This window comes from Rhinolophus hipposideros, assembly GCF_964194185.1.
Source record: "Rhinolophus hipposideros genome assembly, chromosome: 21".
In the NCBI taxonomy this organism is placed as follows: Eukaryota; Metazoa; Chordata; class Mammalia; order Chiroptera; family Rhinolophidae; genus Rhinolophus; species Rhinolophus hipposideros.
Genome location: NC_138067.1, coordinates 16,570,826 through 16,593,131, shown reverse-complemented (window position 1 = coordinate 16,593,131; position 22,306 = coordinate 16,570,826). Strand labels below are relative to the sequence as shown.

Genomic DNA, 22,306 nt, shown 5'->3' with positions numbered 1-22,306 from the left:
CATCTGAAGATTTGAAATTTTAGCATTTCATTTAGATCAGGTCTACTGGCTATGAATTCTCTTAATTTTCTTTTACCCGAGACTGTCTTTGTATTACCTTTATTTCTGAAGGTTAGTTTTGCTGGATAGAATTCTGGGTTTTCAGTTTTTTTCTGAGCACTTTAAAAATGTTATTCCACTTTCTGGCCTCTGTGGTTTCTGATGTTAAATCTGCATCATTTGAATCATTGTTTCGCTATGTGTAATGCATCGTTTTTCTCTGGCTGCTTTTAGGACTTCTTCTTTGTTAGTTTTTAGCAGTTTGATTATGATGCATCTGGGTATAGATTTCTTTGAGTTTTATGTGTTTGGGGTTTGCTGAGCTTCTTGAATCTTTAAATTTATGTCTTTTGCCAAATATTAGAAGTTGTCTGTTGTTATTTCTTCAAATACTTTTTTCTGTCACATGCTCTTTTTCCTCCAGTCACATAAACAGTAGACCTTTTGGTATTATCCCATAGGTCCCAGAGTCAAAGCTGGGGAATTTTGGAAGAAAAATAGGAAACTTTGAATTCTGGTCATCTTCCCCTATCTGCCTACTACTGTTTATTTTTCAGAGTCCTGAAATAGTTGCTCCATGTATTGTTTCCAGGGTTATACCAGCATTTAGTGGGACAGACAGGGTGGAATGTACTTACTCCATTAACTGGAACTGGGATTACAAAACTGTGGTATTTGGAAGCTTTCTGATTTGTTCTTATTGTCTGTGACAAATAGGCTGTTGATGTGCAGGCTGCTGGGGCCCTGACGTGCTTAGGCTAGAGATAAACCATAGTGTGTGGGGTTTTTGTTTGTTTTTGAAGTGAGGAAATGCTTTAAATATCACTGTGGATCTTCCTGGTATGTGCAGGGAATCATACAATACTCATTTTAATAAGGTATGGACTTAATAGCCTTTAAACGCGTGAACAGACTTCAACCTGCAGATGTGAAAATGAACGTCCTAGATGAGAAAAGGTCTGTGACCACGCAGCTCAAGACCCGCTACTAAAATTTAAGTCTTTTACTTCATCCTTTTTTTGTTGTTGTTTTCTTTCTTTTTCTACTTCATCCTTTACTGACATTCAGCTTCAGCCTGACTGATGTCACCTAAAATCCCCAGGTCTGTTTTCATTCGACTGTTTTTATCAAGTCTGCTCTCCTCTAGTCTGTATTCCTCTAGCTGAATCTTTGAACTTTAAATATATGCCATTTAGAGTCAATCTCATGGCATCAGCCTGGCCTTCCATCCTGTTGGGATAATTTCAAAGCTTAATCCCTTACATGTTAACAATTCCAGATCTCTTCTCCACAAATATGGCAAGTGACAAGCCAGCTCTGCGTGCTTTTTCCCAAATAATTGCTAGAAACTTAAGTGGGCACATGTCATCCCAAAGGTCCTTCACCTGAACCCGTGTTCTAGGCTGACATAAAATATTAATTGTCACCTATTGGACAGTGTCCAGTTACCTGTGGGTATGGTTTAATGGTCATTATTAGGTGCCTGTTCATTCCTAGTTGGTCGGTCACTGACCAGCTCTTTACTGAATGCCTGTTGGGCGGTGAGGGGGTGAGGAGATAGAGCAGGGAACCAGATAGACACGATTTCTGACACAGATGCCACCATGCAGTAAATGGAGTAAACACAGAAACAAGGCACGGGTAGAGGCACTTCCTCATTCAGCTCAGTTGGCAGGAGAGGCTAAGGCTACAGAGAGCATGAGGCTACAGGGTAGCCTGTGTTAAGTGCTTGGAGGAGATGGAGGTGAAGCTTATGGGGGGAGAGGCTAATAGTGAATGGATCGGGAAAGGCTTCCCAGAGGAGCTTGCATTTATCTTTCTATCTGCTTGTTTTAAAATGACTACTTTTTAAAGACATCACCCAAGTAATACTAATTTATTTTAGAGAAAATATCTGAAAATACCAGTAAGTTAACAGAAGAAAACAAATTTCCTGGAATCTTATTAATCAGAGATGAACACCATTCACATTGTACCTAACACTTTTGTCTGTGTGTATATTTATTAACATGTATGTAAGGGTGTGTACACACATACACACAAAATGCAAATTCTATATAACATGACTGTTTTATGCCTACCTCTCTTTATCAAGAGGCTTCACAGCATTTTCTTTTTCTATTTTTTATTTTAAATTTATATACAATAAATTTTACTCTTCATAGTGTACAGTTCTGCGAGTTTAGACAACTATGTAGTCATGTGTCCACTGCCCAAATCAAAGTACAGAATAGTTTCACCAGCCCTCTAAATCGTCTCATGCTGCCTTTCTTTTTTTTTTTCTTTTGTCAACCACTCCCTTTACTGCCACTCAACCCATAGCAACCAGTGATCTTGTTTCCATTCCTATAGCTTTCCCTTTTACAGAATGTCACATAAATAGACTCATATAGTAGCCTTTTGAGTCTGGCTTTTTTCACTTAGCACAGTGCAGTAGAGATATTCCATGTGGCTGTGTGTATCAATAGTTTGATATTTTTTATTGCTGGGTAGTATTCCATTTTATGGATGTACCACTGTTTGCTTATTCATTCACCCACTAAAGGATTGTTTCTATTTTTAGGTGATTATAAATAGAGCTGCTATAAGCATTTATTTATAAGTGTGTGGTCATAATTTTCATTTCTCTAGGGGAAATCGCTAGGAGGAAATTAGCAGGCCACATGGTAAGTGTATGTTTACCTTCATAAGAAACTGCCAAACCATTTTCAGAATGGCTGTACCATTGTGCCCCTTCACCAGTAGTGTATGGGAGTTCTAGTTGCTTTGCATCTTTGCCAACGCTGGGTATTGTCTTTTATTTTGAAGGTCATAGCCATTCTACTGAGTGTGAAGTGGTATATCATTGTGATTTTAATTTTCATTTCCCTGATGGCTAATGATATTAAAGGATCTTTTCATGTGCTTATTTGCCATCTATGGAACTTATTTCAAGAAGTGTTCAAGGGAAACAGAAGAAAAAATAAACAAATGAGATTACATCAAACTAAAAAGTTTTTGTGCGGCAAAGTAAGCCATCAACAAAGCGAAAAGACATCCTACTGAATGGGGGAAGATATTTGCCAGGGATACATCTGATAAAGGGTTAATATCTAAAATTTATAAAAACTCATACAACTCAACTCCAAAAAAAAAAAAAAATCCAATTAAATGGGCAGAGGACCTGAATAGACATTTTTCCAAAGAGGACAGACAGACGGCGAATAGACATGAAAAGATGCTCAAGGACACTAATCATCAGAGAAATGCAAATGAAAACCACAATGAGATACTGCTTTACACTTGTCAGAATGGCCATCATCAATAAATCAACAAACAAGTATTGGCGAGGATGCGAAGAAAAATGTACCCTGTTGGTGGGACTGCAAATTGGTGCACCCACTGTGAAAAACAGTATGAGGTTCTTCAAAAAATCAAAAATGGAACTACCTTATGACCCTGCAGTTCCACTCCTGGGTATTTATCCAAAGAAATCCAAAACACTAATTTGAAAAGATATATGCACCCCTATGTTCACTGCAGCACTATTCACAATAGCACAATAGCCAAGAAATGGAAACAACCGAAATGCCCGTCAATAGACGATTTGACAAAGAAATTGTAGTACATACATATAATGGAATATTACTCTGTCATAAAAAGAATGCAACAACATGGATGGACCTAGAGGGTATTATGCTAAGTGAAATAAGGCAGAGTGAGAAAGACAAATATCATATGATCTTACTTATATGTGGAATCTAAAGAACAAAATAAACAAACAAAACAGAAACAGACTTATAGACACAGAGAACAAACTGATGGTTATTAGATGTGAAGGCGGTTGGGGGCCTGGGTGAGAAAGTGAAAGGATCGAGAAGTACAAATTGATAGTTATAAAATAATCAGGATGTAAAGTATGGGGAATATAGTGAATAATATTGTAAAAACTATGTATAGTGTCAGATGGGTACTAGACTTATTGGGGAGAATTACTTCATAAATTATACAACTGTCTAACCAATATGCTGTACACCAGAAACTAACATAAAATAATATTGAATGTCAACTATAATTAAAAAAATAGTCATGAGTCCATAAAATACAGCATAGGGAATATAGTCAATAATATTGTAATAACTATGTATAGTATCAGATGGATAATAGACTTACTGGGGTCATCACTTTGTGAGGTACATAAATGTCTAATCACTTTGTTGTTCTGTACGCCTGAAACTAATAAAAAAAGTGTTAATATCTTCATTTTTTGATTGGGTTGCTTTCTTATTAAGATTTGACAGTTCTTTATATATTCTGTCTGTAAGTCTTTCAACGTTCTTTTTAAATTTAGCTTTGTATTATGGAAACTTTCAAACATTTACTAATTGTGTTAATCAGGGCTCTCTGGAGAGACAGAACCAATAGGGTATAAAAGGAGATTTGTTCTGAGGGATTGGTGCACAGGATTATGGCAGCTGAGAAACCTCATGATCTGCGGTCTGCAAGCTGGAGACTTAGGAAAGCCAGTAGTGTGGTTCAGTCCGAGTCTGATAGCCTGAGAACCGAGGGAGCTGGTGATGTAAATCCCAGCACAGGACAAGACCAAATGAGATGTCCAAGCTCCAGCAGTGAGGCAGGAAAAAGTGGCAAATCCCTCCTTCCTCTGCCTTTTGTTCTATGGAAGCCCTCAGTGGATTGGTGATACTCAGCCTTATTGGGGAGTTGCAATCTGTTATACTGACTTTACTGATTCTAATGCTAATCTCCCCCAGAAACACCCTCACAGACACACCCAGAAAGGGTTTAATCTGGGCACCCATGTGGCGCGCTCAAGTTGACACAAAATTAACCATCACAACTCGTAAAGAGAATAGTGTAATGTGCCCATGTATACCCTTCACCATGCTTCAGTGATTATCAGCATTCTGCATTTTTGTTTCATCAACTCCTCCCCCCCTTCTTTTTACCATGGTATTTTAAAATAAGTCTCAGATATTGCAGCATTTCAACTCTAAATATGTAGTATGTATCTCTAATAGTTAAAGACGTTTTATGACATGTCCACAGTCTTAATATCACATTTAGATAATTAATAATTCCTTGACAGCATTGAGTATCCAGTATGTGTTCATTTTTCTCCAGTGATCTCAAAAATGGCTTTTGGTTTGTTTGAATGAGGATCTAAACAAATTCCAGCCATTGCTTCTACTTGGTATGTTTCTTAAATCTCTTAATCTGTAACCGCCCCCCTCTCCTTGTATGCTATTTATTTGTTGATGAAATGAGATAATTTATCATGTAGAATTTCCTGCATTTTGGATTTGGCTTCCTCAGTGTAATTTTAACTTCTTCCTCTAACTCTTCTCTTTCCTAAAGCTGGTTAACTCTAGAGGCTTGGTTTTTAGGGAGGGCAAGAAAGCTTTATAGGTGCTGCTGTGTACATCCTACAGCATCGATACCAGAAGGCAGTAGTGTCTGACTGTCTCACTTCTCGCGAGGCTAAGATTCATTGGTGGGTACCAGTGTTTTGAGCCTGATGGCATCTCTTTAAAATTCCTCAACAGCCTTTTACTTAATAGCCTAAGAGCCATTGATGAGCATGGCCTAGATCAGTGGTTCTCATTGGAGGTTGGAGGAGATTTTGCCCCTTCCCCCCCCAGGGGACATTTGACAGTATCCAGAGACATTTTTGGTTGCCACCACAGGGGGTTGGGTTGAGTACTGGCACTTAGTGGGTAGAGGCCAGGGATGCTGCTAAACATTGTACAATGCAAAGGACAGCCCCCGCCACAAAGAACTATGCAGTCCAAAATGTCCATAGTGCTGAGTTTCAGAAACCTTGTTCTGGCGTACAGTGTTGGGATCAGAATTTTGAAAAGATTCCCATATACACTAACTATGTGTACCACTGGTGTAGACCAAGAACCACAGGAAATTAGAGAGAGAGAAGAGTGACTTGGGCTGAAGAAAGAGCCAGAGAAAGCTTTTAGTGGGGAATGACATGAGTGGGAGTTAGAAGGATGAATTTGGTAAGTGAACAGACAGGAAAAGAATATTGTTGGGGGGCTGGCCCAGTGGCTCAGGCAGTTGGAGCTCCGTGCTCCTAACTCTGAAGGCTGCCGGTTCGATTCCCACATGGGCCAGTGGGCTCTCGGCCACAAGGTTGCCAGTTCAATTCCTTGAGTCCCGCAAGGGATGGTGGGCTGCGCCCTCTGCAACTAGAAAAACGGCAACTAGAAAAACGGCAACTAGAAAAACGGCAACTAGAAAAACGGCAACTAGAAAAACGGCAACTGGACCTGGAGCTGAGCAGCGCCCTCCACAACTAAGACTGAAAGGACAACTTGAAGCTGAACAGCACCCTCCACAACTAAGATTGAAAGGACAACAATTTGACTTGGAAAAAAAAATGTCTTGGAAGTACACACTGTTCCCCAATAAAGTCCTGTTCCCCTTCTCCAATAAAATCTATAAAAAAAAAAAAAAAGGAATATTGTTTGGTTGAGTCCAGCAAAGTTAACATCTTCTAGTTCAGGTGGATGGAGAACCTCTGGCCTAGGTCCCTCACAAAAATGATGATTTTCTAATTCTGTCATTCCTTCTGCATTTTATTAACTGGAATTCTGTAAGGAACTTTTCCTCACCCTCCATTTGATACTGTGAAATACAGTTTGTACAGGAAAGACAAGGTACATACTTGATACTTTTATCAGTTTTCCTCATGACAATGTGATGCTTTCTTTAGCAGCCTCTGAAGGTGAACAATGGGATTTTACCCCCTTTGTAATGTTAATACAAGCTAGTGAATGTTTACGTATTTAATATATTTCAGTATTTTGTGCTCATTTTAAAAAGACTCATTAGTTTGAAATAATTTCAGACTTACAGAAAGGTTGTAAGGGTAGTACAAAATAATATATACTTTCACCTAGATACTTCAAATGTTTACCACATTTGCTTTATCTTTTCTCTCTGGTTTGTGTGCATATGTGAATGTATGCACATGTATATGTATATTTATATAATGTTTTAAGTCTTTTGAGAGTGCATTGCAGACTTCATGCCTCTTTATCATGAAGAACGTCGTGTCCTTACATAACCACAGAACAAAGTCTGGAAATCAACACTGATACAGTACTATAGCTAACCTATATGCCGTATTCGCGTTTCCCTGGTTGTCTCAAAACTGTTCTTTATTGTACAGGAAAATCCTGGATCATGTGTTGTATTCATGACCACGTCTCTTTAATCTCCTTGAGTCTGGAATAGTTCCTTAGCCTTTGTGTTGCATGACATTGACATTTTGGAAGATGACAGGCCAGTTATTTCATAGAATGTCCGTCAATTTGAGTTTGTCTGATGTTTTCTCCTGTTTAGATTCTGGTTATTTTGTGGTGTTGTCGGGAATACCACAGAAATGATGATGCATTCTTTTCACTGCTTCGTATCAGAAGTAAATGATGTAGATTATTTCCATTACTGGTGATTGTAACTTGGTTAAAGTGATGTCTGCCAGCCTTCTCCACTGTCAAGTTACTTTTTCTCCCCTATGTCATTAGTAAGTATTTTTGTGAGGAGATACTTTAGACTGTGTGACTATCCTGTAACTTCTTAGACTTGCACCCATTAGTTTTAATATCCAATGATGATGCTTGCTTGAATTAAGTATTTGTTATGATAGTTGCCAAATGGTGATTTTAGAAACCCATCATTCCTTCTATATTTATTATCTGCATTTTCAACTGAAGGAAGAGTTTTCCCTTTTCCCCTGTTTATTTATATCAGTATGGACTCATGGATTCATATTTATTCATGCATTTTAATACTTAATTATCATTATTTATTTTGATACTCATGTTGTCCCAGATTTGGCCAACGGGAGTCCCTTTGAACTGGCTCCAATGCCCTTTAGGCGTGTTCCGTTTATTCTCTGACATAAGATTTCCAGGCTCATCTTCGACTCTTCTGCTTCAGCCTTGAAATTCTCCAAGGAGCCCTGGTTCCTTTCGGTGAAAAATGATAGTATTTAGAAACCCAAGATTTGATGTTACTATTTTCATTTCTATCTGTCTGTCTATCTATCATCTATCTATCTATCTGTCTGTCTGTCTGTCTGTCTGTCTGTCATCTATATTGTCCCACTGTTGGCCATGGGCCCTCGAGCTGACCCCTCTGTCCTTCCGACACAACCTCAGTAGTCTTTCATAGCATCCTTGCTTTCTGATGTACTTAATTTGTGTTTGTCCTGCCCCAGACCTAGAATTAATCATTTCTCCTGGAAGTTCTTGTTTCTTTGAGTGAGAAATAATATTTAGAGATGTCAATCTGGGTATAAGGGGTGTTAGTTATTTCTAGGCCTTTTCAGTGGATATAGCTATTTGTTAAAAAGTAAGTTTAGGTTAATATTATTGATCCAAATTTAAGATTTAAGGGTTTTCACTTAATTACTTTGATTTTTATACTTTCATCTCCTTTATGCTTCCATTTTTGATTCCTAAGAATTAAAAATACAATTACCGTATGATCTAGTAATTCCTCTTCTGGGTATATATTCAAAGGACTACACATACCCAGGAAAGCAAGGTCTCAAACAGGTATTTGTACATCCACATTCACAGCTGCATTAGTCACAACAGCCAAAAGGTGGGAGGTAACCCCAGTGTGTATCGACAGCTGAATGGAGAAACAAGATTTGGTCTACACAGAATGGAATGTAATTCAGCCTTGAAAAGGAAGGAAATGCTGATACATACTACACCATGTACTATTCCCCCTGCAGACTCAGCTTGGTGAAACGGGTTGTGTCTGAGTTCTGTTGGACTTTCACATAGTAATGGCAGTGGCTACCACTTATTTAACACTTACTGTGTGTCAGGCATGGTGCTAAGTATTTTACATTTAATCCTTGCAGCAACCTTGTGAGGTAAGAATTGTCCCCATCCATTTTACGGATGAATAGAGGCCAGAGAAGAGAGGTAACGTGCCGAGAGTCACAGAGCTAATAAGTGGCAGCGCTGAAATCGGAACTCGACCCTGAGACTCCAGAGTCCCAACTCTTGTTTTTTGAAGTTTATAAGCCTTACTAGATTTATTTTTTAAAGTTTTTCTTTTCAATTACCGTTGACATTCGATATTATTTTATATTAGTTTCAGGTGTACAGCATAGTGTTTAGACATTTATATAATTTAAGAAGTACAGAGTCCAGCTCTTTACTACGCTAAGTGATTGCTCATTAATGTCTGGTGATGCCATTAGTTGAGTCAGGGAAGGGTATTTTTGTGCTGACATTTGTGGGTGCCTGGGGACATTTACATTAGATGCCCAATGTGGGGGACTGTTGCAGCCAGGGTCTGGGGCATAGATAGAAGTCCAGACTACAGAAGTAGATTTGGGAGTGGGAGTCTGGATCAGGGGAAGCTGCTGGGTACGTGTGTCCGCCCAGAAAGCAGCAACACAAAGCCCTGGGGAGCTGTCACCATTTGAGAGGAGACAGGATGGGAAGGGAGCAAACAGTACAAGCCAGGGGTGTCTGGCGGGGTGATCAGCAGCACTCAGTGCTGAAAAGCATTCAGGGACTGGATTTGAACCCCAGCTCTGCTGTTAATGAGATTTCGTGATCTTGGATGGGTTGCTTGATATCTTTCCCCCATTTTTCTCATCAATAGGATGGGGATTAGAAACAATGTTCCCCTGGGGATAATGAAAATGTTCTGGACTACATAACAGTGATGGTTGCATAACTTTGAATATACTGAAAACCACTGAATTCTATACTTTAAATGGGTGAATCTTATGGTATGTGAATTATATCTTGATTAAAAACAAGCAAATCAACCACGTTCCTCACAGGATGGAATGAAGATGAAATAAACACATTTATGAGGTGTGATCAAACAATACAGTGAATGTTTAAGTTTAAAAAAATTATTACAGTAAGACATATTGCCATTAATCCCCCTCAAAATACTCCCCATCGCTTCGAACACTTGTCCCATCGTTCTTGCCACTTTCTGAAGCAGTCCTGGAAGTTCTCTTTCGTGAGTGTCTTTAGTTGCACTGTTGTGGCTGCCTTGATGTCCTGAATCATTTTGACTTTGGAGAAGATCTGGAAATTGCATGGTGCCAGATCCAGTCAAGAAGGTGGGTGAGGGCACACCGTAATGTTTTTATTTCACAGAAATTGCCCTATACCAAAAGCAATGTATGGCATGGAATGTTGTCATGATGGAAGATAATTTATGACACACTTTAAAACACACTTTCTCTCAACTGCAGCTCACACCCGACTGACTGCAACGAACAAGTTGAAACTTGTCACACACTGTTACTAAGGTTTGACGTGCGGCTTTCCATATTGAAGATCCCTGCCTTTCTGTTGGATGTCACTCCGCAGTGGCGGCATTCATCATATTTTGTGATCACAATGAAAGGCTCTGTGTCACACATCGCTTCTGGTACAACAATTTCTGTCAAATAAAAACATTACAGTATGTCCTCATCTACCTTATTCACTGGATCTGGCACTGTGTGACTTCTGGCTCTTCCCCAAAGTCAAATGACCAAACGTTTTGAATTGATTCAGGACAATGAGGCAGCTATGACAATACAACTAAAGACACTCACAAAAGTGGACTTCCAGAACTGCTTCAGAAAGTGGCAAGAATGATGGGACAAGTGTGTTTGAAGCAAGGGGAGTATTTCGAGGGGGATTAATGGCAATGTGTCTTTTACTGTAATGCATTCATTAAATTTAAACCTTCACTGTATTCTTTGATCATACCTCATACAAAGACTGCTGAATGGTAGTCCTTGAATTTGTGTGGAAAGAAAGAGGAAGGTGCCTGAATCCACAAGTCTGTGAATCTGTGTCCGAGGCCCTGGGGGTCGAGGGTTTGGCTACTTCAGGAAGCTCGTCTCCTCCGGGACCTTCCCTCACATTGGTCGATGTGGAGGTGCTGGGGGCTGTTAGGGCTTGGGTCTCATGGCGGAGCAGGGTTTTCCTGGTGTAACCCCTGCGAGCCTCTTAGGATATGTGGTTCGCTCTTTTGGCCTGAATGAATCTTGAGCAAAAAGCTCCACTTGGCCTTCTGGTTCTCATTCAATGAGAAAAGCAGGGAGTGTCCTTCTTCCCATTCGGTTAAGGTGGTTTGTCAGAGATGTTAGTGGGAAGTGCCCAAGAACTAAACCTGGGAGAGAAAGGAAGGGGAAGGGTTTGCTTTTCAATCATGGGATGGGAGGCTGTTCCCTGGGATTTCAGCTTCATCCATGAAGCTAGGACGTGAGAAAGCAAGGGGGAAAGAAAAGGGAGTGCCCAGCAGCAGTTAAACATCTTCAGATGTGTACGGTTGGAAAGCAGCTTGTTTCCCGTGTCCTCTACATTTGCTTCATTAGTAATTTCAACGGTCTGAAAACGTAGCTTTTTGGGCAGGATGGCATTTGCAGTAAAATGTTGTGGGCATTCTTTTGGCGAGAAAGATGCTGACCGTCCTGTGGTTTTCTGAAATCATGGCAATTATATCATCAAACCACATAATAAGGTTTCCTAGACCTTTTTAAAAACAAGAAAATATTTTGCACTTCGTTGGGTAGTACTGCCTGTGTGCTCTAGGTAGTTGGCTGTCCAAGCCAATTGTAATTTGTCTGAGACTGTGATATGTTGTGGCCAGCCATTGTCGACAACTCACCGTGGTGCGTTACTTACGACGGGTGCATTAGACCTCGCTTAACGCTGTAACTGTAATAAATTATGTTAAAGGTGAGAGTCTCGCCAAAAAAAGAAACTGAAATACAATCTCCTGAGTTCAGCCCTTAGATTATGTATGGCTTTAGGATTCCATCATAGCAAAATTATTTACACAGTAGAACCCAGTTTGAAAAATATGTCAGGAGCACTGGTTGAGTAGGCCTTGTGACATGGGCCAAGCTCAGACCAAAGCAAGCTGACTGCTTCCTGGAGTGGTAACAGCTCAAGCTCTTCTGTCCTCAGTTAAAAACAAAGCTTTCAGGGGTTTGAAGTGAGCATAGCTTGGAGTGTGGCTGGCCCAGCTGCCCGCTGGCCGTACCTGGCAGAGCTGCCTGCCCTGGTCCTGTCAGCCCTCTGTCTTCAGACTGGCTGCCTCCTCCTTTTGTCCTCATCCCTCCCTTTCTTCTCAACAATAAGAAACTTACTTGCCTCTGCCCCCTGGCTCCTTTGCTTAATTAAGCCTACTGCCTAATTAGTGTTTCCTGCCCGTCTGGGTGGCTATAGCTCCTAGGGCCATCCCTGCCCTTCCAGAGTAGGTAGTTTTCATTCTCTGCCTCTCTCAAATCCATAGTTTGGACGCTGTTTATTTAGCTTCAGAAAAACAGTGGAACCAAAGATCACATGCAAAGACAATGATTGCTGTTTAAATAATTTGCACCTGTATTTAGCTCCTTTGTTTCGGAACCAAACAATATTTGTTTATTACTCTATTGTCTTAGGGGAGAGGAGGGTAGTATTTTAAGTCTACCTTCCTCATGGGATGGCCTCCCTTGAGAGGAGCAACTCAGGGATTATATTTCTCAGAAAAAGTAGATGATACTGTAGTTAGATCCCTTAGAGAATGAGTAATCAAGTTGTGTGCTTTGTCAGGGACCCTCATGGCTCTGGCTCACTGGGTCTCATACTGTGTTCCTTGAAGAGAAATACAGTGACGCTTTTTCCTGTGGTCAAGTGTGTGGGGAGGGTTGAGAACCTGGATAAGTCATATTAGGCACCGGGTATACAAGAAGTATGGAGAGGAACTAGCTTTGGGGCTTTTGGCAAACGTGGGCCACGCGATGGAGATGCCCCCTGCCTCCTAAGTGGGCATATGGGAGATGATGAATGGGCTGTGCCCCGCACAGGACCTGAGAGCGTCCTGACGTTATCGATGCTCCCTAAGCACAAGCATTGTTATTCTGTCGTGCCTGGCAGTGCGCTTGCCTGTGTGAGCTCACGTGGCGGACCATACACCATGGCTTCTGTCCTGGGAGCGTATGTGTCAAGGGGATCTGTCATTTCACAAACATGTACATAGACATAGCAACTTAAAACCCCTGGCCCCACGACACAGAAAGATGGTGGGGTAAGGCCTCTGCCTCTTCTGTGGTTCTAGCTCTGGAATCCCTTCTTAGCGTCGGCTGTGAGGTGATGAGAATGGAGTTGGTTTCGGAAGTGCAGTCACTTCCTCACCCGTCTGCTGCCCTCTCAGGGTTCTCTGTTCTGCACATCATGGGGTCTTCCAGCAGAAGCAGTGGATTGACAACTTGCCTGTTGGGTCTTTGTGGCTCCATACCAGCCATGTCTCATCTTTCAGATATTTTTTCAGTATTGATGGGAAGAGAGACACTTTAATTTTGAATGTGCTACAGTGGATTAGAGCTTGGTTTAATTCTGAAGGTACTTTGGACCCTGCTGTGTGTGTGTGTGTGTGTGTGTGTGTGTGTGTGTGTGTGTGTGCTCATCACTGTTAACAGCTTCCTCAATAGTTGCTACCCTGCTGGGTCAATGAACTTCTGTGTTTTATTCTGCGCATTTCCATGGTGCGTGACCCCACAAAGTTGAGTACTGACCAAGCACATATTTTTTGTGTTTCCCAAATTGGTTTCCCTCCAAACACTGCAATGTAGTCTTAAGAGGTGTGCTGAAGGAAAAAAAAATTCTGTGTTCAGGTAACACAATCCCTGAGTCAAGTAAAGGCAAACAGGTTTTTTACTGCGAGGCTTTCCAGAACTGTTAATATGCTGTTGTGCTCTGAGTACCCCAAGACCAGGGATATAGTTGTGAGGGAACTAGCATGGGGCTGAGCGTGGGAAACCCCACAGGGGCCACAGCCAAGCACGCTGTGAATTCAGGGCTGCTGCTCTGCAACCCAAAAGGTCAGACTGCATTAGTCATTTTCAAACTTAAAAGAAAAAAGTTTTAAGAGCACAACAGAAATATTTTCCCAATGTATAAACCAGACTGTGATGATTTGCAAACTGTGCTTCCTGGAGGCTATTAGTAGGCATTCTGTTCTTTGGTCTGAGAAGTTTAGGAACCACCGCTAATGGGAATAGAAACATAAAAACAGAGGTACTTTGGTGAGAGACCAGATTCTGTCCTACCCTCCACCTCAGCCCCAACCAAGGAACTCAGTTGGAAAGTGAGACACTACCGCAAACAAACTTTCTTCTGCTTTCCCTCTAAGCCCACCTGAGTCCAGTGCTCTCTGGGAGCCCTTTAAAGCCTGCTGCTGCTCAGTGACCCTCCATCTTCTATCTCAACCCCTCCCTGGGCACTAACCCCGTTACCTGGTTAGTTATGTCTGTATAATGGGGGGTGTTGGCTGGGTTGGAGCTGAGACTAAAACACAGCAGCCGCCAGTGCCACCGAGCCATCGGGGTCACCGAAGAAGCTGTCTGGCTACATAGGAGCCACTCAGATTCACACTGTCATAGACATCTTTAAATGGATATGATTTTTGCCTCTGGTGGTTGTTAAGGCCCCTTAGAATTGTTTTTAAATGCTCTGATTTTCGTTTGTACATGTATTTTAAAATGAGCTTCTTTAGATCTTTTGACAAACTGGTGACCAAGGAAGATTAGGAGTATGTCCAGGCTCCAAAGAGGTCTTCATAGACACTAGGGACATTGTTCCTTCCTGGGGGTCCTTGTCATCACGTGAGTGAGAGTAAGACTGGCCCTTTTATTACGTGTGGGCCTTGCGGCTGTTCTGTGCCCACTCCCTGCGCTTACGGTGTGGCGGTGGGTGGAAATAGGGTTGTGTGTTAGCAGGAGGCTTCAGAGATGAACTTCCTGATTAAGAAATGGGACCAACATGGACTTGCCGAGTGGCTTTCCTTTTCCATGAAAGTTTTTAACGTCATTTAAAAAGATTCTTGAATGGTTTCAAAACAAAGAAGGGTTGATTCTTAGAGTGCACTAACATTTGACTCATAATAAACCTAGATGTTTCAAAAAGTGTCTGTACATAGAATATTTAATTTTTCAAATAAAAACACACATACTCCTTGTAGAAATTTTGGAAAAGAAATGAAAAAAAAATCTGTCTGCACTGTAACCACATAGATGGAGTCTTGAAGTTCTGAATACTTACGTTGTTTTAAAGGAGTGTAAATAACACAGTCAGTATCTTGACCTGACAATCTGGTACGAGTTTGTCTGTAAAACTGTTTGGATTTGGCGACTTTAAGAGCGAGTGGCGTGGTAACATTTTCATCCTGTAAAACTTGCAGTTTCGTTCCAGATATGCAGGACACGTGCAAATTTAACATTATGCCAAAGCTTTCTTTCTAGTCAGCGTGGGCTGGGGTATGTTGTAGTAACAAACAAACCTAAAATCCCGGTGCTTACCACAAGGAAGGTTTCCTTCTCGCTGATGTTACACTGTCATCTCAGGTCACCTGGAAGCTGGCTGCCCCTCAGCCTTACTCAGAGGCCACTCCCACCTGGAACATTGTTGGCCTGTGGCAGGGGAGGGAGCGTGGTAAAAGGCTGCTGCCAGAAGTACCACATGTCTGACCCACGCACCTTTCATTGCCCAAACTCGGAAGTAGATCCAGGTGTTGAGGGACTTGAGACTCAGTCAATTTTGGAGGCCCACTTGAAGGAAAAAGACATAAAATTAAAAATGTAAACCTAGGTATAATAGTGAGTATTTAGAATGAGAAACACATTACATTACAATTTTAAAAAAGTGTTCTCTTTCTGTTTTTGGCCTCCACTAGGAAGGATCATATTTGGATTTCAGTATGATCGGTTAATTCAGAAAAGGTGTATAATACCAATCTGAAATGTAGGTGTACACCAGAACAATTCAAATTTTAGGTTACCTCTGTACAACTTTACGTGTGGCATTGTATTGCGCGTCATCATTACACAAGCAGTATGCTCTTATACTACATACATTGACTTCCTGAATATGTGTAGCAGGTTGTCACTGGAACATTTGTTTCTTCAAGCTGTTTCAATGTGTTGGAAGTAATTTTGTGTGCCATTTTATTCGGGACTGTCAGACTTTGTCAGTTCAAGATTTGTCAGATGCGTCGCAATGCCGTCTGATACATTGGGGTGCATGCACCGTGATCTCCCACACATATGAACTCACTCTTTGTAGTCCCAGTACAGGTTTCTGCCTACAAGCCCTGGAATTCTGATAAATTCTGTTTCACGCGATTCCCACCAAAAAGAAAAAATATGTAGAGTGTGTTTACAATGGCATATTCTGCGTTACTGAATATATTCCTGATAGGACACAACCTCCATTTAGGCACCGATGAAAACAGAGTTGTCCGCTCACAGTATCATGCATTTCATGATCTGAAGGATTCTCCATAGATTTGCTTCTGGCTCCCTATGTTTTAAACCCTGTCTCTCCTTCACCACCCATATACTTCTATGGCATTGTAGGACCCATTTATTTTGTGAGTTTTAGGGCCTGTGTCTTCATCATGACGTCAGATCAAAGCATATCTCAAAGCCATTCCTGCAGTGGGAAGGCTATGATAACTATACATGGAAGTGACAGCTGAACCCATATTTAACATCTCTCTCACTCAGCTTCCAATTCGCCAAATCCCCAAAATGCTCGTTGCTATTCCATCACCATCTGGCAAAAGGTATTGTGATAGACAGGCAGTTGGAGTGGGAGTGTGGAGTTCTGAGGCTCTGAAACTTCAACATTTTGAGAATAATCTGCCTGGGGAAAATCGCAGTACAAATCTCCAACCTCACAAAGTGCCTGCAAGGAGGAGAACTGGACATTCTGGTGAGTAGTACTGTCGATTGCCACAGTCCTCCAGAAAGATCATGATAGTTTACACTCCCACCAATAGTATCGCGGACTTTTAGGGAAATTTAAACGTTTTGTAGTAACTCAATCAGCCAGCCCTTTCTCCCTCCCTTCCTGCTTTTTGATGCTGCCAATCCTAATTAGCTACAGTTGTAGAAATCTGACAACCTTTTTAGTATCAATTTGCTTATCAACTATGAAACTATTTACTACTTGTCCGTTAGTAGGTGCTACATGGAAACGGTTCTCTCCAAGGGCACCCAGGATCTCCTGTTTAGCAAATACGATAGCTGTTCCTTTCTTACATCTTGAATGTCTCTGTACAGTTTTACATGTGACATTTGCAAAATTGTTATATGTCGAATGACTTTTGACTTTGGTTGCCTTGAAATTGTTGGCTTCCAGTGTAACTTTGACTCCTTACTTCCTTCTTGGTCAATAAATAGGTTTTGCTTCAGTAATGATTGTTAGAGTTCACTATGCTAGAGGAAAATTTGACATTTGCTCTGTCAAAGGCAGGCAAAAAAAGTGTGCTGCCTATTAGAAAAAGAGTATTAGAAACCACCTAAATACCTATTAGAAACCACCTAAATACCTATCAATAGGGGATTGATTAAATTATTGTATGTATAGTTTGTGTGTATTTATGTATCTATCTATATATCTCTCGGCACATGAGTTATTGTGATTTATAATAAGAAATACATATTTTGCCTTCAGATTCCATTTCTGGCATATAGCTCCTAAAACTTGTAGAATTTTCTAAGTGATAAGAGGTGTTTTTTGATATTCATAACAAACCCCTTTCAAGAACACCTGAGTTTGTGTTAATGTGATGACTTTTGGAAAGCACCTAAGGATGGGGGCTGGTTGCCAGGGGGATCAACCACATGATTAGAGGGTTGGAACTTTCAGTGCCACACAGGGACACTGGGATGGGGATGGGGAGAGAAGGGGAGGGCTATAGATTAAGCTCTAAAAACCCTTGAACAGGAAAGTTGATGAGCATCCCGGTTGGTGAACCTTCTAGGCTAGTAAACCAAAGTGTATCTACGTGCCCGGAGGGTGGTACACTCTAGAGTGCTTTGGGGCAGAAGCTCCTGTGTTCAAGACCCTTCTGGACCTTGCCCTGTGTACCTCTTCATCTAGCTGTTCAATTGTACCCTTTAATATCCTTTGTGAGAAACTGTAATACATTTTTCAATAAATCTGAACCTTTTCAGTGAGGCCTTCTACATGGTCGTTCTCCCTAAAATTTCAAACATCCTTTCTCTAGTTGTACTTCATTCTCCTTCCCTGTTTGAATTTTCTCCTTTGTATTTTTCACTGCCTAACATACTATATTTTTGATTAAATTTTTTTCCCATTAGAATAGCATCAAGAGAGTAGGGAATTTTGTCTGTGCTGTTCACTGCTATGTTGAATGGCCTAGTAAATTTGCATGTTCTTGATACCATTTTCATTTTAATATTTAAGAATGTAGGTGTTACCTTCCCACACAAATATGGTTGAAGTTAGCGTACCAGAAACATTTGTAACTCATCAGTACAGTGTGTTATTTCTTGCCCAAAATTGCTAGATCCAATTACAGGGGTAAAAAAAAAGTTTAGGAGTTTCCCTTATATGAACTCTTTCTTTGTGAATTGATTGCAAGTCAGGCATGTAATTCAGATGGAGAATTAAACTCTATGGTTCTGTAGAGAATTAGAAGGAAAGCTATTAGGAGAAGCACAAAGTGTGTGCTTAAAGGCCCGTATCTTTAATGTGTTGACTTATGATAGAAATGTGAAAAGTGTGTTTTTTGCGTGGAAGTATTGACAGTGGAAAAAGCAGAGCCACTCTTCCTTTCCTGTGGAGACGCTAACAAGTACATCAGGAATTGTTGGTGTGGGTTTTTAGTGGCTCTGTGAGCCCCCCATTTGCTGGCCATGTGCAAGTTACTGTGCTTAGTGAGTGCCTTGGGAGTAGAGAGAGAGGGACTGGCCCTGCCTTCAAAAGGCTCAGGAGGCAGAGAGATGCATAACGGTAAGTATAAAAACCAGTGGAATGCAATCACAGACGAGCAAGCTTTCCTAGGAGAGGATGGAATCAGATGATGTCTGGCAGGGAGAGACACAATCAGGGAAGGCATGGGGAGGAGGTGGCGTTAAGTGGAACATTGAAAAGCGCTAGTGGGACTCCAGTCGGCGGAGAAGGGCCCAGAACAGCCATGCCTGGCATACTTCTCACTTGAATCATCTGGGGATCTTGTCAGAAAAGCAGATTCTGATTCTGTAGGTCAAGGAGGGGAGGCAGTGATTCTGCATTTCTAATAAGCTCCCTGGTGATGCTGAAGTCACTGGCTCGAGGACAAATCTGGGACCATAGAACGGCCTGCCTGTACTTCCTTGACCTTGGAGGTGGGGTCTGGCCTGGAAGCTCTGGCATAGACTTGACATATGGTAGGTTGTGAGGCGCTCTGGTAAAGAAGTGAAGTGGAGGCCGGGAGCCCAAGGCTGATGGGCTTGTAGGTGCAAGACCAGCACTTCTTTCCTTGTTATAGGGCCTTTCCTTGTCACTCAGCCCCCTGTGAGCCTTCTCCACCCAGCATCTCCCTTTGAAAGTTCACCTGCTAATTTCTATCGATGCCTGTTTTACTTTATGATCGCCAATCTCTTGGGACATATTGCTGGAATATTCCTTTGGTCCTTCAGAAAGAAATTGATTCTGTAATTGGTAGATTGAAAAAATGTTTTTATCAACTGCCAGTCTGTCTTTTTGTGATCAAGCATAGCTCATGAATTAAGTCCCTAAAAATGGGGCCCAAACCCATTTTGGGGGACTTCTAATTGGGGGAGGAGGGGGTTATACCATCCTTAAAGCCATCAGGGTCCCAGTCAGCCTGTGTGACCTCAGTGTGAACCATCAAGGGACTTGCAGATGACATAAAATGGACACCCTGAGGATCTTGCCCTCTCAAGGTTTTGCATAATTGTGGTGGAGACTATAAATAAGAAACTTGTGGAGGCAGCCCCACTTAATCAGGGCAGGAATAGAACTAAAAACATCGCAGAGACGGTCCTTTCTGCTTCCACATAAGGGCCACACGGTACCAGACTGGTTTCAGTCTCCTGTGGTGGGGGCTTAGTTATTCCCAGGGGGATATGATCCTTTCACTCAGGTCCCATACCTGTTCTTATGGAAGAATTGAATCAGGTCGTGTTCCTGACAGTGATACTGCTGTCCCTAGAGGAAGACTGTGGCTGCATATGGTGGTGGGGTTGAGTTTTATTTAAATGTGGCAGGCACATATGTCCACAGATATGTACTAAATATACACATATATGTGTGTTTCCAATTTTCTTCCTAGATTTTGGCCCTGATTGCATTCATCTGCATAGAGACCATCATGGAGTGCTCCCCGTGTGAAGGCCTTTACTTTTTTGAGTTTGTGAGCTGCAGTGCATTTGTGGTGACTGGAGTCTTGCTGATTCTGTTCAGTCTCAACCTTCATACAAGGATCCCGCAGATCAACTGGAACCTGACAGTGAGTAAAAGCACCAGTTTCCGACTGTGAAAGGGTCGGGTGCCACCTGGCTTCAAGAGAACCGTGGAATCTCTCCAGGTCGTGTTTGGTTCTGGTTCATTGCTATACTTACATGTTCCATTGCAATTCAACTGTGAAATTTTTAATTTCTTTACTGGGTTGAATAAAACTATAAAATAAGTGGAATCTTCACTAACGGTAGAAACACGTCACAATGATTTTGACCTCTTTAAAGATATCATTTCAATTTCATGATCTCCTGAGAAGTTAGGTAATGTTGATATTTACAGAACAGGGGAAAGAGAAAATGGAATTAATACATTTTTGCACATTTTTTCACATTGGACTCAAAAGCCATTTACAAAAGTATCATTTCAGGAAGAATTGAAAATATGAATAAAAACATACCAATAACTTGTAAAAGTCTAGGAATATTATTAAATTTAAAGCAATGGGGAGGACGCAGAGGGTTTAGTAGTTTGATCAGAGTCTTGAGTGGGAATGTGTCCTCTACTCTCTGTGGTTTGGGTGCTTAGTCTCGTTTGACAGCTTTACCCTGTGATTGGCATGGGAAGCTCAGGGCTGGTCACTCCCAGGCCCCTTTTCAGGGACTTGTGTTACTTGTTCTTACTGTGTGCTAAACGAGGAAGGAAACTTAATAGTGCTTGGTTTTCTTGCTATTACTTTGCAAATAAGCATGTTCCAGAGCTCAATGGGAATCAGTCAGAGAGACACAAGAAAGCAGTCAGCTGCCTCACCCTGTGTGCTTGTGGGAGGAGAACCCTGCGGGCCCCACAGCTGCCAAGAGGGCCACAGGAGGAGAGGAGGGGGCTGAGACCACCTACCCCGGGGAGAGATCTCCTCTCTTTGGTTGGCGCAGCACCATGGAAAGTGTGGCCCATGTGAGGGAGCCCAGGAGGAGGCAGGAGCTGGTCACTTTGTCTGGCAGGGCCTCTCCCATGGTGATCCTGTGGGGTGCCGAGAAGAGAGGGTCTTCCTGGCAGAATGCTCTGTCTTGTTCAGACTCTTGCAGGAGGAAAAGTAAGAGGACCGCTGAACTGGAAAAGTTGATGTCAGTTGAAAACTCAGCTGGTTTTATCTCAGCATTGAAAACTGAGAAAAATGTGATTTAAATTTAAACTCTAAAACCTCAAGGTACTGGAGGCATTTTGTCTACGTTTTTGTGATAGGTTTTAATGTCTCAACTATTTTTAAGACAAAGTTTGTGTTATCCATAAGAAAGTGCATACAGAGTTGTAATCTAAATTGCTTAAGAGAATCTCACAAACCTCCCCCAACCAAAAAAGGTCATTGTCCTCGTCTCCACGGGGTCAGTGTTCACTGCTATCCCAGATCCCTGTGTTTCTAAGGCCTTTTCAAGAAATACTTGTTGGGGAAGGGCGCGGCCAGGTTGTGAATAAAACCTGTCAGAAGACCTATTTGACAAAGAAGTTGCTGCTGGGAAGGTTAAGACCAGGGCCTTTGAGTCAGACAGACCTGTCTAGGTTCAAGTCCAAAGTGGCTTTTAAGGGCTCTGTGATGACCCTGAGCCCTTTGAGCCTTACGTTGGGGAATTGTCACCACTGGTAAAGTGGAGATAACATTTTTCTCATAGGATTGTTTTAAGAATGAAATGAGACAACGTGTATAAAGGCACCTCACACCAGTGGGCGCTGCTTCCAGTCTAAGAAATGGTAATTTTAGCCCAAGTAAAAGGCCCTTGTTTTCTATTAACCACATCATTCTCTTGTAGACTTCTACCAGGTTTGACTCGACTCCCTTTATTCTGTCTTACCTGCTTAGTGGACAAACATAATCTGTTACAAGACTATATCTCAGATTTCTTACTGATTCGTACTGGCCTTTATCCCCCCAAATACCTATTTAGTGAGCTTCCTGAAATACTTATTTTTCGATTTTAGTCCTGAAAGACTTTCTACTTGTTGACGGTCACATCATGTGGTCA

At 41.6% G+C, this 22,306-nt stretch overlaps 1 protein-coding gene across 1 annotated transcript in view; it reads left to right on the top strand.

Moving 5' to 3' along the window:
• The window catches only part of CMTM4 (CKLF like MARVEL transmembrane domain containing 4), a 51,630-nt gene that overhangs the window by 20,766 nt on the left and 8,558 nt on the right, over nucleotides 1-22,306 (top strand). The window contains exon 2 of the mRNA XM_081030818.1: nucleotides 20,164-20,340. Coding sequence (XP_080886944.1) covers nucleotides 20,164-20,340 — 177 coding nt within the window. The remainder of the gene's footprint in view (nucleotides 1-20,163; nucleotides 20,341-22,306) is intronic.